This window comes from Vigna umbellata, chromosome 2 (genome assembly GCF_029865625.1).
Source record: "Vigna umbellata cultivar VRB3 chromosome 2, Vumbellata_1.0, whole genome shotgun sequence".
Classification (NCBI taxonomy): domain Eukaryota; kingdom Viridiplantae; phylum Streptophyta; class Magnoliopsida; order Fabales; family Fabaceae; genus Vigna; species Vigna umbellata.
In genome coordinates this window covers 18577568-18593377 of record NC_142166.1, presented here as the reverse complement: position 1 = coordinate 18593377, position 15810 = coordinate 18577568, and the positions used below count along the sequence as shown (strand labels likewise).

Below are 15810 nucleotides of genomic sequence, written 5' to 3'. Positions count from 1 at the left end.
AAAAACAAAAAAGAGAAGATATTTTTTAGCGAATTACATCTTTATTTTTGTGTTTTCAATATTTGATATACTTTTTAACACGGTTAATAAAAAAATCAATTATTGAAATTATAATTATTGTTTTGTTACTAATAATATTATTTTGTTATTATTAATAATTCTATTTTATTATTGTATAATATATTTCTTCTTATCAAAGATTTAAGAATAAGAAATTTTTACACAATACAATACATAGTCCTTTCGGGGAGATATGATAAAATTGGGGAGTAGATTACGCACACAATACATAAATAGTATAATGTTCCATTTTTTTTTAAACACTACATTGTAAGTTTTATTTATGCAAGTAGTATATTTTTATTGTGTTAGTCAGAATTTATTTTTGAAAAGAAATTGAAATTTTGAACATATTCTATATAAAAAAAAAGTAAAAACATACTAGTCCAATAGCATATTTAAAATTCAGTTCTCTATGAAATTCTAGCAGAATAAAAGTGAGTTATTGGTCTAAATAAAACCTACTATATATTGTTTGAAAAAAAAGAAAAATTCACCAATACAAAACATATTTTTTATAATAATTTTTTATACCTATTAAAATTCATTATAAATTCATTGGGTATAAAAGTGATACGACGGAAATATAGTACATATATAAACCTTTTTTATACCGATTATATTAAAATAAGATATAAAAATGACATGACATGAATTATAAATATTTTTACGCCGGTTATAATAAAATGAAGGTATAAAAATCATTTTTTGTATACCTATTAAACCTAAAGCCGGTATAAAATTAAAGTTAATGACAAAAATGTAATATTGGAAGGTTTTAATTACGTCTTATTTTCGTTTCGCGCTTCATCCTTCTCTCTCGCTCTCGCCGCAGTAGGGATGACCATCGCAGATCTGCCACGCCTCTTCTCCTACGTTCCTGGCCTGTACAAAATCTCCGACGAGATCCTCGTCAATACCGTTGACAGAGAGATCCCTCCATGGCAGCCTCTACATCCTACGTTCCGTCTACCGTGCAAAGCTCACCAACATCTTCTCCACCGAGTTCATCGCCAAAATCGCCGACGGAAAGCGCAAGAAGAAGTATAAACAGGTATTCTTTTCAACCCTTCAAGTTTTCATCCATTTTCTAAGTCTCATCCTTCGTTGAACAGTCCTAGGGTTTTCCACCTACAGTTCCCTCCCACACGCCACCGCTCCCTTCCATCTCAGGGCTTTCTCCACGACCGTCACCGATAAGCCCTCCGTTTGCACAGCCGACGAACTCCACTATGTCTCCCTCTCAAATTCCGATTGGAAACTCGCTCTCTGGAACTATAACCCTTCACTTCTTGTTAGTTTTCTCTCTTCACATCGCAACTTTTTTTTATTCTCTCCTTGTGATTTTGCTGACATTTCTTAGGACACAATTTTGTTTGATAGGCACCTCTAAGGAATCATCCTCTGTTGCTCTTATCGGCGTGGGAACTAACGCCATTGGATATGACCTTTCACCTGAGGTAATTTAACTTTTTTTTCTTTTGTGTTTTCTCGATCCCTCTTTTGTTATTCTTGTTCTTCTTTCCTTTTGGCACTCTCTTAGTTTGTGATTATATATTTTCTTGGTAGGATCATTGCCAATCTAATTTTGTAAAAGTTTATACTGGAAATTGAGGATCATGCTAATGAGTGTCCTGAATGGGAGTGCATTAGTAGAATCCAATACTACAATTGATCATAAAACCTTTTGTGCTTTTAATTCCTTAACCAGTGAATATGGATTATCATTCTCCTTCCCTTAATCTCCATCCTGAATCTTGTAGTTAATGTATATGTATAACTTTAAATGTGATTGCTACAGTTGCCGCCTGCTGTGCTGCCATAGGGGTATATCTGATTATGAATACGTATATACTGAGATCAATACAATCATTTTTTATTAGTCCATGCTTGTTTGATTCTTGTCTGCACATACAACGTATATGAGAAGTATAAGGTGTGGTCTGATTTTATTTTTTTTGTTTCTTTCCAATAGGAAAAAGACTATCCCTAGATATATATATATTTTATTTTATTAATGTACATTCTGTACAGAGGAAAAAGAAAAAAGGATCAAATCAAAGAGCCATGTTTAAATGATATAATATATATACCCTTTTGCCTTGGTTATTGCTTTTTAAGATCCTTGAGAAAGCAATAGTTAGCCCTGATCTTGGTATGACTCCAAATAATGATGGAGAATTAATTAGATTGAGCATCCCACAGTTGACATCCGAAAGGAGGAAGGTATTTTCCAGTTCCACTGATGCTGTTGTTTCTAGGTTCACTCTTTTATGAGATTTCTTTTGACCTCTCATTCTTTCTCTGTAAATTACATTCTTACACTCACTGTATGTTTGTTCCTAATTGGTTCTAATTTCTTATTTAGCTATTAGAAAAAATGGCATAGTATATATTCATGACCCATAACAACTTATCTCTACAGGAAAAAAGTTGACTTAGTATATTGCTGCTCATAATTCAAATAGAATTGTTTTTGTTATCAATCTATTTCCTTTATGAATTTCTACTATATTTTTTATAAAGGTCCTCTATACATAAATTCTAGTGAATATTTTAGGGTCTGGATGAATATGTTGATCTCATGTTGTCATCTGATGATCTTAAATAGTTTATTTAGGGTCTGTTATTGTTTTGTTATTTTTTTCCCCTAAAAGTGCATAAGTTTTGTAGAGGTCAAAAGTAATATACTTCTGGAAAAGTAAACCTTTACGATAGATTCACTTTTTTCGTTCAATCTTAAACAAACAAGCTTGTAAGCTATCGTTTAATCTAATTTTGCTTTTGTAGATAATTGTTTTTATAAATACTGTTTGGTTATTGTATAGTAATATTCCTATGCAAGTCATACATGAAATAACTATATATCTTGAATGCTTCTAGAATAAACAAGAAATATTTTGACTACGTTGCACCTATTTGTAATTTCCTTTGAATGATTGTTTATTTTCATTTTTTTTTGGTAGGTGGCTTTGAGAAATATAAGAAGAGATGCATTGAAAGCTTATGATAAACTTGAGATTGTGAAACTCTTGAATCTACTTGCAGACTCTGGCAGGTTTATGATTGTAGATATAGAAATCAAGTAAATTCACTGTCAAATTCATTTGTGATAACTTAGGGTATGATTGGGTAAAGAATTTAAAAGCAGTTATAAGTACTTTTGAATAAGTTGATTATATAAGTCATTTTTTAAGATCTTATTGAGATGGATGGAGAGTGAGGTTTTTTGTTGGAAGTGAAATAGAGTGGAAGAAAAGAAAATATTGAAAAGTTTAAATGATTATGTTCTCGAATGGAATAAACTAAAACTGATAATACAGAATCTTATAAGAGCAATCTTGGTCTTCATTTTGTTGCAGAAAAAATTTGGAAGATTGTTCAAATGAATGCAAGTCTATGATCCATTCTGTTTCTGCAGGAATGCTTCTGGGACCATTACCAGCTCTTTTAAAGTTTTGATGGTTCTTGTTTAGTTTTTTTATGCAGCAGGCATCTTTGTGTATTAGCTTTCATATTAGAGTTCTGTAAAAGTTTCACAGAAAATCTATCTGGAATTGATTTAGACTAGTATCTGTCAGATTGAATTGCACTGCAACTTCTATTACTGTGATTCAGGACTTGTGTTACTAAAATTTTACTCATGTCATGGTGGTAAGTTGGTAAATTATTAGGTTGATTGTTGATATTTTAATTTGTGTTCTCTACATTTTTGTTAAAAGTATTATGAATTTATATGAGAATTGATCATTGAGAAGCTGTGTAAATGTGAAAAAATTGGTCTAAAGTTCTTTGGATAAATCATCTTAGTGAAAGAGATGTGTTTCCAAATGCAGATTTTTCTCATACTTAAATGTAGTTCAGTATTTATCTTTAATCATCTTTAACTCACATTTGCACATATTACTTATAATTGGATTAAGATAGGGAAGGTTTAGGATTGCTTAATGAGGTTCGTATACATGTAAGTTGATGACTGATTTCTTATTGTCTGTCACATTATTATTTCATTTCAAACTTATCTTTGTGTTTTCAAATATCTCTCTTAGTCATGGAAACAATTACAGAAAAAAAGTTACTGTTTTTCGAGTACTTTTATATTAATTTTTTTTAAATAATTAAATATGTTTTTGAGCTTTTTATTTTTTAAACTTGTTTTAGTTTTATACTTCGATTAATTGGTCCTCAGTTTTAAAAAAAGTGAGTTTAATCATTTGTTAACTTTGTGATTGTCACTAAATATTGAATTTAAGTATAAAGAATGATTCATATGATATGTTAGCTGGACTTAGTACAATAATAAATCACTACATTTAGGTGTAAAAAAAGATAATATATTTTTTAAAATCTAGGATTTAGGGTTTACATTATTTAAATGTTTAGTCTATATAAATTTATGAAGTGATTATTTTGTACCTATTGTAGAACCATCAAGTGTAAAAAAGTGGGTTTTTCTGTTACTTTTTTATATCTGTTCTTGTAATGCAGGTAAAAATACCAACTTTTATAGTTGTTATAGACAAAATCAGTGTAAAAAGTCAAACTTTTTACATCATTTCTAGAACTGGTGTGAAAATTGAAAATTTTTTATACCTCCACTTTTATACTTATTCGAAAATATGTATAAAAACTCTGTATAAAAAACCTTTTTATACCTTTTTTTCTCTAGGGATTGGAAGAGTATGTTATTTATGTGAAAAATTCTTCGTGAAGAGCAATAGCAAATGGAATGAGTGGATAAACCCTTTAGACGAAACAATACAGAAAAACAGAGTCAAAGCTCACATATATTTGGCGGTGACAAGTTAACTAGCCTATAAAACTTGGCTACCCTATTCGAACAATTAGGTACTAGACAAAAATAAATAGAGACAAAATCATGGTACTAATCACTTTGAATAAAACAGTTGTGTTAAGAATACTCCGTGAACAGGTGACCGCTTTAGGTTTCGTCGCTAATAGCTTGTTCTTACCAAGAGACAATCAATGTCTATGAGGCAGGGGTTTCCATGGTCACTTCATCAATATATTTCCTTTTTCTTATAATTTTTTTAATAAATGGTAATAGTTTTAGTTCTTGAAAGGTGAAAATTCTGATTTAGTCCATGAATGTGCAAAAATTTATCTTAAAAAAAATATAATTTAATAACATAACATTATCATAACTTAATAAAAGAAAAGAACTTATTATTATCCATCATTTAGCCAAGGATGATAAATGATAGTTTATTTTTTTAAAATTATACATCATTTAGCCAAAACGAATAATGAAAATTTAGAGTAGTAAATATATTTTTACCTTAAATTAAGATGCAAAGCTATGCATTTATCCACTAGTCTTACCTATGCAGTGTTTGATTTTCTGGTATAAGGAATTATCAAATATGTAAATATAAGCAATATTAAATTGTGTCCATATATACTATATCTATGGGAAAAGCATAAAAAGGTGGTTGGAATGATTGGCCATATGTTTACAAATCCAATAATCCCTTGACACGAGATAATTTATAGAATAAAGACAAATATACATATTCGATCCTTTTATTATTTTGAGTTTAATAAAGACAACTACTTCCCATGTTTGTTTTCATTACTTCTGTTGTTTGGATGACTAATGATTTTGATAACTTGATTTCTGCACCGGTCATTTGGCTTTATCTGAATACGTTTTTCTTCCCTTAAATTCATTGCATCCAGTTTATTTTGTTCACATAAAATTTTTACACTCTTTTTTATTCAGTGGACTTGGTTTACTCTCCATAACCAAATACCTAATGTGTAAAATCAAAGCTGAAAGATTGTCTTGATTTTCGATTCAGGTTAGTATGTTTTTCGAAGAAAAATAACCAAAAATATAATACTAATAAAATATAAGTTTAATTATATAAGAAAATGATACCGATCCAAATTAAAATTCTAAGATAAATAAATTTATAAAGATGAAACTTAAATTTATATTTTAATTTCTAACATAATGTAACATCTTATTCAAAATATGTTAGATTGTATTTGTACTAATTAATACATAACACATGCTAGCCAAAGTGGTCATCATAATAGAGGTTTACATAATTAAAGTTCAAAATAGAAGGGTGGTATGGAGAAAGAGATAGTTAATTACACAATAACTATGATTAACTATATGTAATGAGGAGCTATGAGTTTTGAGTTGCAGAAGGGAGAAGGTTCCAATCATCAGAATGCAACAAAGGCATTTGGGTGTAATAGGAAGACGGGGTGTGGTGATTGTGGACACCTACGTACGTTGTTAGAACATAGTTTGAGTCATTTCGGTCTCTTTCCACCCTTTTCTTCACACTGCATCCTGCACCTGAACACTTGTAGTAGTTCCTGCACTCTCATCATCAATTCTTTCAAAACCACAATAAATTATCTATTAACTCAAACTACTTTAACAAATTTTAAACACAAAATAATTACTCCATATACATATAAAGAGCCAATTATATTCAATCATTTTTATTGCCTATTTTTATTTTAAAATTTATTGAATATTCTTATCAAATAAATTGTTTAACTCATATACTTAAATTCCTAACCGGCCTATGTTTTCCTCAATTTGAACGGGTTAGTAGTGCAAATTATCAAGTCCAATATCACTATTAAGTCTTTAAAAAAATAAATTCACTAGAAAAATTCGATAGAGATGAAATATAAATGAATCTAAGAATCATAACATCAAATTTGATCCAAAAATTTACTACAAAATATTTGTAAATATGTTCTTATTCCATACTCAACTTTCTGATGTTGAATTTTCCAAAATGCATATTTTCCTAAAAAGTACATATATTAGATATAATTGATAACATATTTCATTCACAAAATTTCATCTTGGGGTGGAGTTTGCATCCTTCAAAATATTGAGTGGTAATATCTCAAAAAGTTATGAAGAGAAAAATCACTTAACAATATAGAATGTTAGTATTTTAATCAATTTTTTATTTTATTCTTTAACTTAAAATATTAATAAATATTATTAAACTATTAAAATATTATGAGTTAAGTGTATAAACAATACAAAAATTTACACTATTTTACCTCTGTAACATGTGTTAAATGAAGGTAAAAAAGTGTCATGGCATTACATAAAAATATTTTTTAAGGTGAAACAAACACTTTCCAAAATATTTGAAGAGTTTCCGTACATGAAATTAATTAGTAAACATTTTTGTGTTTTTAACTACCATTCGTTCTTCTTCCCCTAGGCTAAAACCAGCACACGAGCAAACTAAAACTAAGTAAGAAAAGTGCAAATAATTTAGCAAAACTACGTCATGTACGGTTTCACAGGCGCATCAGTGCAGTGTTCATAAAGAAAGAATGCTTACTTAGCTGTCCTAATCTCACTGCAAAGCATGTTACTTTTATTAATCAAGCAGATCCCCACATAATGCTTCACCATTGATAACACTCCAATCATATATGATTAAGGCCCAGGACTAGTCCTTGTCCCCCTCTTTTAATCACTATATATCTTTATATATATATATATATATATATATATATATATATATATATATATATATATATATATATATATATATATATATATATATATATATATATATATATATATCAGCCGCCACCACTTTCATCTCTATCTTTCTAGCTAGGTATCGGGCCCAATATCTTATCCTATTTTACAGTGCATGGTTGACATGATTCCCTCACTTCCTCTCCATTCATGTCTACACCATCTTGATTTCTTTAATTATTTCACATGTGCTTCTAAATACACCAACTTAGATCCTAACGTAATCCTTCAAAGCTATTCAAACACATAAAATTTGCATGCATTATGTGATATTCATGATGCAGGAAGCGAAGTCAAACGAACCAATGGACATCGAGTTAACTATGTTACATCAGGTTCCTTTTATTGCTACTGTTCCTTTAATCTATGTGTTTCTTTAATTTGTCTCAGAGTATAGAAAATAAAATCCTCGATTACCAGTATCTTAAATCGATTCCAATTCTTTTGTGAAAAGGGTTTTTCTTGTTTTTATAAAGAGAGTTGTTTTCTCATATAATCTGTGAAATTAATAGTTATGAGTAATTACCTTGGGTTGGAATTGTTCTTCACTGTCTTCTTTCCGTATTTCCTCCATTTATATCCATCATCCATGATCTCGAGCTGCGATCTGGTTCTAAACGTGATGCTTTGACTCACTTCTGCCTTCTTTTGCTTAATCCCTTTATTTTTGCACTTTCTGTCATATTAACGTTGAATCCCGGCAACATTAATTAATAATATTTACACACACGAAATAGCATAGAATATACACCATATACATTTTCTTGTTTAACGAAAAAAACAACATAAATCAAGAAAAAAACACTTACATGTTGTTGTTGTTGGTGGTGGTGGTGGTGGAGGAGGTTGCATCACCAAATCCATGACTGGCATCGCTAGAGTTTGCTTTCTCCGATGATTCAGTTTCAGTGCTCAGTGACCAACACTGTTCATGATGATAATCAGCAACATCTTCCAATATAAGATAATCAGATATCTTGAACTCAGAGGCTGGAGATGCTGCCATGTTGACCACGGCAGAGTGACAGAAATTAGGGTTTCCAAAATACTGTTCCATGGTGGTGTGGTGATATGTTGCAGAGACCCAAGAGTCTTTGGCCTTTTACCAGGGCTGGAACCAAAACACACCGTCACTGGATATATATAATATATAGTAATAAAAAATATAAAATAAATATAAGGGAATAAGTGTTTAATCTTTCTCTTTTTTTCTTTTTTTTTTAATATACTTGATATTTGAAGATACTTCGAAACACCTTGGAGGATGCTGCGAACTTGCTCACAGAGGGAGTCAAGATAAGACAGATGAAGATGATGTCAGGGTGATGACGTAGGAGCTAGCAAGTAGGGGTTCCCTACCACTTTAATCTTGCAGAATAGGTATAAATGGGACCGTGAAAATAACACAATATGATACCATGTTATTGCTTTTTTAAGACGATAGATGTATGCATAGCTAGTGTGGTGGCGTTATGTCCATGTATATATATTCAATTTTTTTTTTTTAATTTTTGAATAAATATGTAGTAGCTGTCCATTGATGATGGGTCGTCCCTGTTTATCGATGGGAACTTAATCACTCCACCCAACATGATATTTGCCTCTGATTTCCGTGTTAAGCGCCAAAAATCTAAACATATTTCAAGATCATACTGATCTAAATCAAATTATTTTCTTTTAATCAATCTAATGTACTAAGTGCAATGAGAAGCCAACTTACATCGGATGGAGAAAAATGTTGAAAGTGAATTAGCTAGGTTTAACAATTAAAAAAGCGGCAATCACATTAAGAAGATGAAATAGAGAATGGGAGACATACAAAGCTAATCACAACTCTGAAGATATAAATTCTGAGTTAAGTAAAATTCAAAAGAATAATCACGAAGGTAGACAATCAAATGGCTACCGATCAAGACAACAACAAAGTTGAATTTGAGATGAGTTGTTCATGCTGATACTTACAATTGCTTAATAAATGAGCATGATGAAGCACTAATATTATGGAATTTGGGAAATGATACATGTAATATTACATGCATTGGGAGAGGGAATTGTTGAGAGTATAGAGAAATAGAAGAGGATATCAAATTAAATAAATAAAAAAGAAGGATCCAAGAATGATCAATCAAGCCTTTAAGAAAGCACATCAAGAAGACAAAATTTAAAGATAGCTTGAAAGAGATGTTGACGTATATGATAACTATTGTAAAACATGGCTTTAGCATACATAACTACCACAATATGAACGATTTTGGATAATTATTGCAAATTATGTATAATTTTGTTTTATTTTAGTTTGGCTTAAATACTAGAAAATGATGAGAAAACATAAATAGGTTGTTTATATGCAAAGAAAAAGATGACAAATTGTATTTACAACACAAATATTTCGAAAACTTTGCAAACAATAATTGTTAATTCAATGATGAAAACTTTGCAAACAATAATTGTTATAAATAAAATAAATTTTAGTTATTAAAATAAAAAATATTATATAAATATTTTTTTAATGATTATTTAAATTTGAAATTGTAGTTATTAAAATAATAAAAAATTAAATAATTCTTTTATTTATAATGAATAATTATTTGAGTTAATAAGTATAAATAATTTTTTATTATGAGTATTTAAATTTGAAAAAGTAATTACTAAAATTATAAAAGAGTTATTAATTCTTTTATTTATAATGAATAATTATTTGGATTAAAAAAAGTAGTTACTAAAATGATAAAACTGAAAATTATTTTTTTATTATGAATAATTATTTAAATTTAAAAGGTAATTATTATGAAGATAAAATTAAAACAAAAAACAAAAAAAGACACTAAAATGATGTATCCTCTATGTATATTTATAGATAAGCATGAGAAAAAGAATTCTTATTTAAGAATATTTGCACGATAAAATTTCTACTAAATATTAAATGGACATTTTTGGTATAAGACACAATTATATACTTACTCACCTGTTGAGTATTATGATATCTAACTCCATTATTCTCTCCTCTAATAATTACTAATAAATTTCATTTAAATATTTCTTTTTTAAAAATCAAGTTATCAAAATAAAATTATTAATCAAAAGAAGTATTAATAGTTGACTAATGGTTTAGAATTTCAGTTCTTATATTTCTATTTTTTTTACTTAGATCTATAAAATTGAAGTTATTTAAAAAAAATAATTTTTTTAATTTTATGTTTTTTTATAACATTTAAATTTTCTTTAGTGAGAAATCAATTTTTACTCCATTTTAAGGAATAAAATATGAGAACATTTAGTCTTACACAAAGGTTTTAGTCATAAAATGGAATCCATTTGATTAATGATATTGATAGGGTGGATATGAATTTCTTGTCAATGCTAAAGAGAAAGGGTATAGAGACCTAAAAAAGTTATTTTTTTTCTTACCTTATAAGGTGTATGAACTGTCATTTATTATTTTTTATTTTAATTTTAGTTGGTAGATAAAGAGTCTATTTAAGTGAAGTTGATCTACGTCAAGATAACCGTTATTTAAAACACTTTAGTAGTGTTCTTTAATTCATGAGAGTCTCTTATCTTTAAACGATAATTAATATATTTAAAGAGAGAAAATAATATAAGGTTATAAATTATGTAATAGAATGAAAGAAAGAAGATAAAAGAAAAAGTATGGTGAGTATTTTTTAGAAAAAAAAAGAGATTTACTTATATGTTTTTCTTTATCTTTATATTATATCCAAAGAAAACTCACTTTATTTCATATTGAATTTATTTAGTCAGAATTTTGATATCATTGTTTCTTAGAATGCCCGGGACAGAGGATACATCTGGATTTATCCAAAGTGTCATGTCGTGTGTGAACAACATTCTCTTTTCTTATGCCCTGGTCAAGTAAATAAAGGTCAATTATATTTAGCTAAATGTGATTAGATAATAATCAACTTTTGATTTTTCTCCTTTTGGACCTCCTTTCCTGGTACGTTCTTGTGGGGACATTAATTAGCTCCTTTTATGTGAAAAGTAAAACAAACTTCATTCTCTATACATTAGTTTTCAGAACTTTCAATGTGAAAAAAAAAAAGTAAAAATCATTCACACTTTTATAATTTTTATTTACATTTCTATCATTCTTTTGTTAAACACAATTTTTTTACAAGCTGCATCACTAAAATTTTAAAACCCCGTCACATAAATAAGTTCTAATGCTACAGAACACAACTAATGTTTATTAATCAACGGATTAACTATGCACTGTATATGTTCTAAATTCACCTATAAGAGCAGTTTAATCAAATTTCATTAATGTATTTCTATCCTTTTGGTTTATAAAAACTTTTTAGAGTATCCTTTAAGTAATTATTAACTAGATTTTGGGTGAGGACTGGAAGTCAAACTCCAAAAGGACAAATCTGAACCAAGGAAAGGTTCAATGTATCATACTCTTATAATGAACTAATCCATGGCCATGTAACGACAACAAATCATGCAAAAACGTACAAGATGTTCCAAAAATTCTTATTTTGGGAGTTGACATGATTTGATGTTTAACAACAACAAAAAAAGGTGTGGCTGTGACAAAAGTCTCATGTTACTATCACAACACCTGTAAGCAGCTGAGAAACTTCGCATGTTATAGATGTAAGTACGAGGAAATAACCTTACAAATTAAAACAAGACAAAGAACATAAGAAAAATAAAAGTAATGCAACACGTGTTTTTTTTTTCTTATTTTATGTACTTTTGTTTTCTCATGTTAGATGTTCTTAACTAGTTAACATGTGTGTATGTTAGATGTTGTCGTACTAAAAAGTCAAATGTGAATTTTAAGAATTATAATTCTTGAATATAATTTCTATGTGAATGTGATAAAAAAGAATGCGAAGGCAATGGAAAGGGTTCCAAGGGTATGAATTGGTCTCAGCATGTCACGACTGCTATCAATTTCTATAGGGAATATGCAACTTCCTCTTGATGGATCCTGTTTAACAATAGTGGCCAACCCATTGAAATTGCAAGCCTGAACACTTTGGTCCCTTGTTTGAAAGTACTGGTTGAAAGCATAAGAAGCATTGGTAGCCAGGTCTAAATTATCACAAGAACAGCCAAACCCTAGGCTGGTGCAATCCGCAGCAGCACAAGCATAGTCCAGTGCACTTGGTAGAAGGCTCAAGTTCTTAACATCAGGGTTTAGGATACACCATATGCGATCCTGGTACACAACACCTTTCGCTGCTACAGGCCATTTGTCTTGTCCCTGACCAGAAAAATCAATCGGAAACTTAACACTTCCATCGTAGCCAAAAATTCCCCAGTGACGCTCAAATTTACCAGGCTCAATACTCTTCATGTTCTCATCACTCAGAGAAAATAGATACATCTCCAGGGCTCCAGGGCGAAGTGGGCTTCCCTGCTTCTTTGCCATTTTCTTGAGTAGCCCTTGGAAGAACCTTTTTGCATTCTTGTTGTTGGCATTTTTGTCACCATCAGTTGGCCATCCAATTTCACCAACCACAATTCTCATGTCAGGGTAGCCAGCTTTTCTCAATGACCAAACAAGGGTGTCTAAATTTGCGTCCAACGCGTTGCTATATTCCACGTCTTTGTCTTCAACTGTTCCTCCTTGACCGTCAAAGAAGGCAAATTCTACTGGAAAATTGTCGTTCTGGTAGAGACTAAGGAAAGGGTATATGTTAACAAGAAATGGCGAGTTCGTTTCGTGAAGGAAACTCAGTACTTGTTGCATAGCGTCACGAATGTCAGTCCGAAAATCTCCATCTGAGGGATTGTTTGAAGGAGACTCATAAACATCAGCATTTAAAGCTGTAGTCACCTTCACTGTGTCTGCAAGACCAGCCTTGTCGATGGCCCTATGAATATTTTGCATTGCTGGGAATGTGATCTCCACATACGCACCATTGTAAGCTTTCATGAATGGTTCATTTCCGACAGATACGTATCTGCAATAATAGCATGATCACGCGAAATGAGAACAACTTTCTGAATTTTCACAAACTTAAACGACACTGCCATGTTTTTTTTAATGTTTTTAAATTGGGAGAAGTAATTTGGTTTACCATGATGGGAAGGTGCATGGAACTTAATGTTATACCTGATGTTTACGACCCCATGACGACCATGAAGATGTTTGGTGATGTTTGCTTTCACCCAATCGTCTGCACTATGGCTACTTGCAGCAAATTTAATCAATTGATCATTAGGAATTCCCACCATGACTTCAATGTCTGTTCCCGCCAAAGCACCAACGGTCCAAGGATCTGCATCGAAGAGTTTTACCTTCTTGATCCCGTTGTCTTTCAACATATTTACCACAATGTTGGGATTCAAAGGGTGGGATGCTAATGCACCCCAATTGATGCCAAGACCTGGTACGGACTCTGCACCTTGGGCATCTTGAAATTGGTGCTGAGCTAACATCAATATCAAATAAAACCCCCACATACAGAACTCCACAAGAGTCATGATTTGAGTTATTGCAAATGGTAAATTAGTGAATACTACAAAGATGAGAGTGAAAAATATTTATGAGGTTTATAGAAGCAAATATTGAGTATTGAAAACGGAAATAACCTGCTTTTCTTATATGTTCATACTTGTTATGTCTAAATAAAGGGTCCAAAACGCTGGTTATTTAACCGTGTAACTCAATATAACTCTAGTAGTTTTTTCATACTCATACATAAGAATTTAGCATGGTGTAATTGTTAAAACAACAGAAATAAGTTTTCTCAATGATGTCTATCGAATATTTTACCATGTGTTTGAGAACATATGCGAAAATGAGGGTATTTTTAGTTTGTACCATTGAACCGTTTCTACTTTTTTTAGCACGTTCTAGTTTGCCCGTAATTTGTTATCGAACCTCTGTTCTTTGTGCACCGAGCTTTCAGATTTTCCTGTACCCCCATGTTTTTTAAAATAATTTCTAAATTTTCAAAATGACCATTTTATCCTAAGTAAAAGTGACCTTCAAATTTCATGTTTTTGAAATTTTTCGAAACAAACTTTTCATAAATTTTGGAATCTGATTTCTGAAATGGGATTTTCATAATAGAATTTTCAGAATGTATCAAAATATACTCCAAAACAAGCTTTCGAAAATAAGATTTTTAGAATAAACTTTCTCGAACACATGAAATGAGTCACGAAAGAACTTTCCAGAACAAACTTCCCTCTATATTTTCTCTCTTCTTTTTTTCCTTTACAGCGTTTTTCCTCTTTTCTTCTTCCTTTGCAGTGGTGGCAAAGATGGAAGTGGCAGCGGCAGCTGTGGGGTGTGGAGCAATGAGAGAAAGTATTTTAATCTTTTTCTATTAGTGTTCAGGTACGGTTAGTAATTTTGGGAGTGTAGGAAGCAATAACATATTTTGGGTAAAAATGGAAAATGGAACTTTCAGTCTGTAAAAATATATTATAGAAATTTCATTTCAAAATGAATGGGAAGTTCAAAAGTTTTATGAAATGTAGGAACAAACTCCCGTGTTTCACAGCTTTGTTCTTTCTTTTGTGGTTAAGGAGTTTCAAACTAATCTACTTTACTCTCTTATAATCTTATTGTTATGAATATTTTGGGTACTTAAAGATTATTTTTAACATTTACAAATTGGCAGAATTTATACTGTTAAAAATTTAATTTTCTAAACTAACAAAATCTTACTTTTATTTTTTTTGTCAAAAATAAGAAAAAGTAAGCTTAGTCACCTTTCTTTTTACAATAACTTACTACTTTCAAATATTTTATATAATGTTAAATCTCAAATTCAAAAATTTAAATATTTTACTTTTATGCTTAGTTTAAATATTAAAAACTTACAACATACGCTGTTTTTAGTTTTTAGTATTATTAAATTAAGATTCCATATTTTCTTATGTTATTTTATATATTATTTAATTGTTAGTATTATTTTATTAATACCTTATAAGTCCGATTCCCCTTCTGTGTCTTGAATTAGTGTCTTAATCGATTCAATAAACTTAGAATGCAAGTAATATATATAGTAACCATTGAAAGTTAAAATGATCTAACAAGTATATGGGTGGGTGAGAATTGGAGTATTGAAGTCAGAATGGTTTGAGATAAAAAATTCACAACCAAGTGAAACAAATACTATATTTTGTAGGTTTACCTTGCGTTTTAATATGGAAAATGAAATTTTACAATCTATAAAACATTAAAGTATTTTAAATTT

The 15810-nt window shown here is 30.1% G+C and overlaps 3 protein-coding genes across 6 annotated transcripts; 1 reads left to right on the top strand and 2 right to left on the bottom strand.

Annotated features, from left to right (window-relative positions):
* The first annotated feature begins 812 nt into the window (after positions 1-812).
* LOC124838504 (uncharacterized) lies at positions 813-3748 on the top strand. 4 transcript variants are annotated; one of them, XM_088106402.1, is made up of 4 exons: positions 813-1114; positions 1198-1354; positions 3027-3118; positions 3482-3748. In XM_088106402.1, the coding sequence occupies exons 1-4, from the start codon at positions 1002-1004 to the stop codon at positions 3534-3536; spliced, it is 417 nt and encodes a 138-aa protein (XP_087962528.1). In that variant the 5' UTR covers positions 813-1001; the 3' UTR covers positions 3537-3748. The 4 variants fall into 4 exon arrangements, with proteins under 4 accessions (XP_087962528.1, XP_087962525.1, XP_087962526.1 ...); XM_088106399.1 differs by having other exon boundaries at positions 3027-3145; positions 3423-3748; XM_088106400.1 differs by having other exon boundaries at positions 814-1114; positions 3423-3748.
* Positions 3749-6014: 2266 nt separating this feature from the next.
* On the bottom strand, positions 6015-9044 carry LOC124838506 (putative WRKY transcription factor 51). The gene is made up of 3 exons (XM_088106357.1): positions 8431-9044; positions 8148-8297; positions 6015-6414 (listed from the first exon to the last, which is right to left on the bottom strand). Exons 1-3 carry the CDS (start codon positions 8676-8678, stop codon positions 6219-6221), a joined length of 594 nt encoding a protein of 197 aa, XP_087962483.1. The 5' UTR covers positions 8679-9044; the 3' UTR covers positions 6015-6218.
* Positions 9045-12455: 3411 nt separating this feature from the next.
* On the bottom strand, positions 12456-14083 carry LOC124838508 (O-Glycosyl hydrolases family 17 protein). Its single transcript, XM_047314126.1, has 2 exons — positions 13713-14083; positions 12456-13560 (listed from the first exon to the last, which is right to left on the bottom strand). The coding sequence occupies exons 1-2, from the start codon at positions 14081-14083 to the stop codon at positions 12456-12458; spliced, it is 1476 nt and encodes a 491-aa protein (XP_047170082.1).
* Between the last annotated feature and the right edge of the window lie 1727 nt (positions 14084-15810).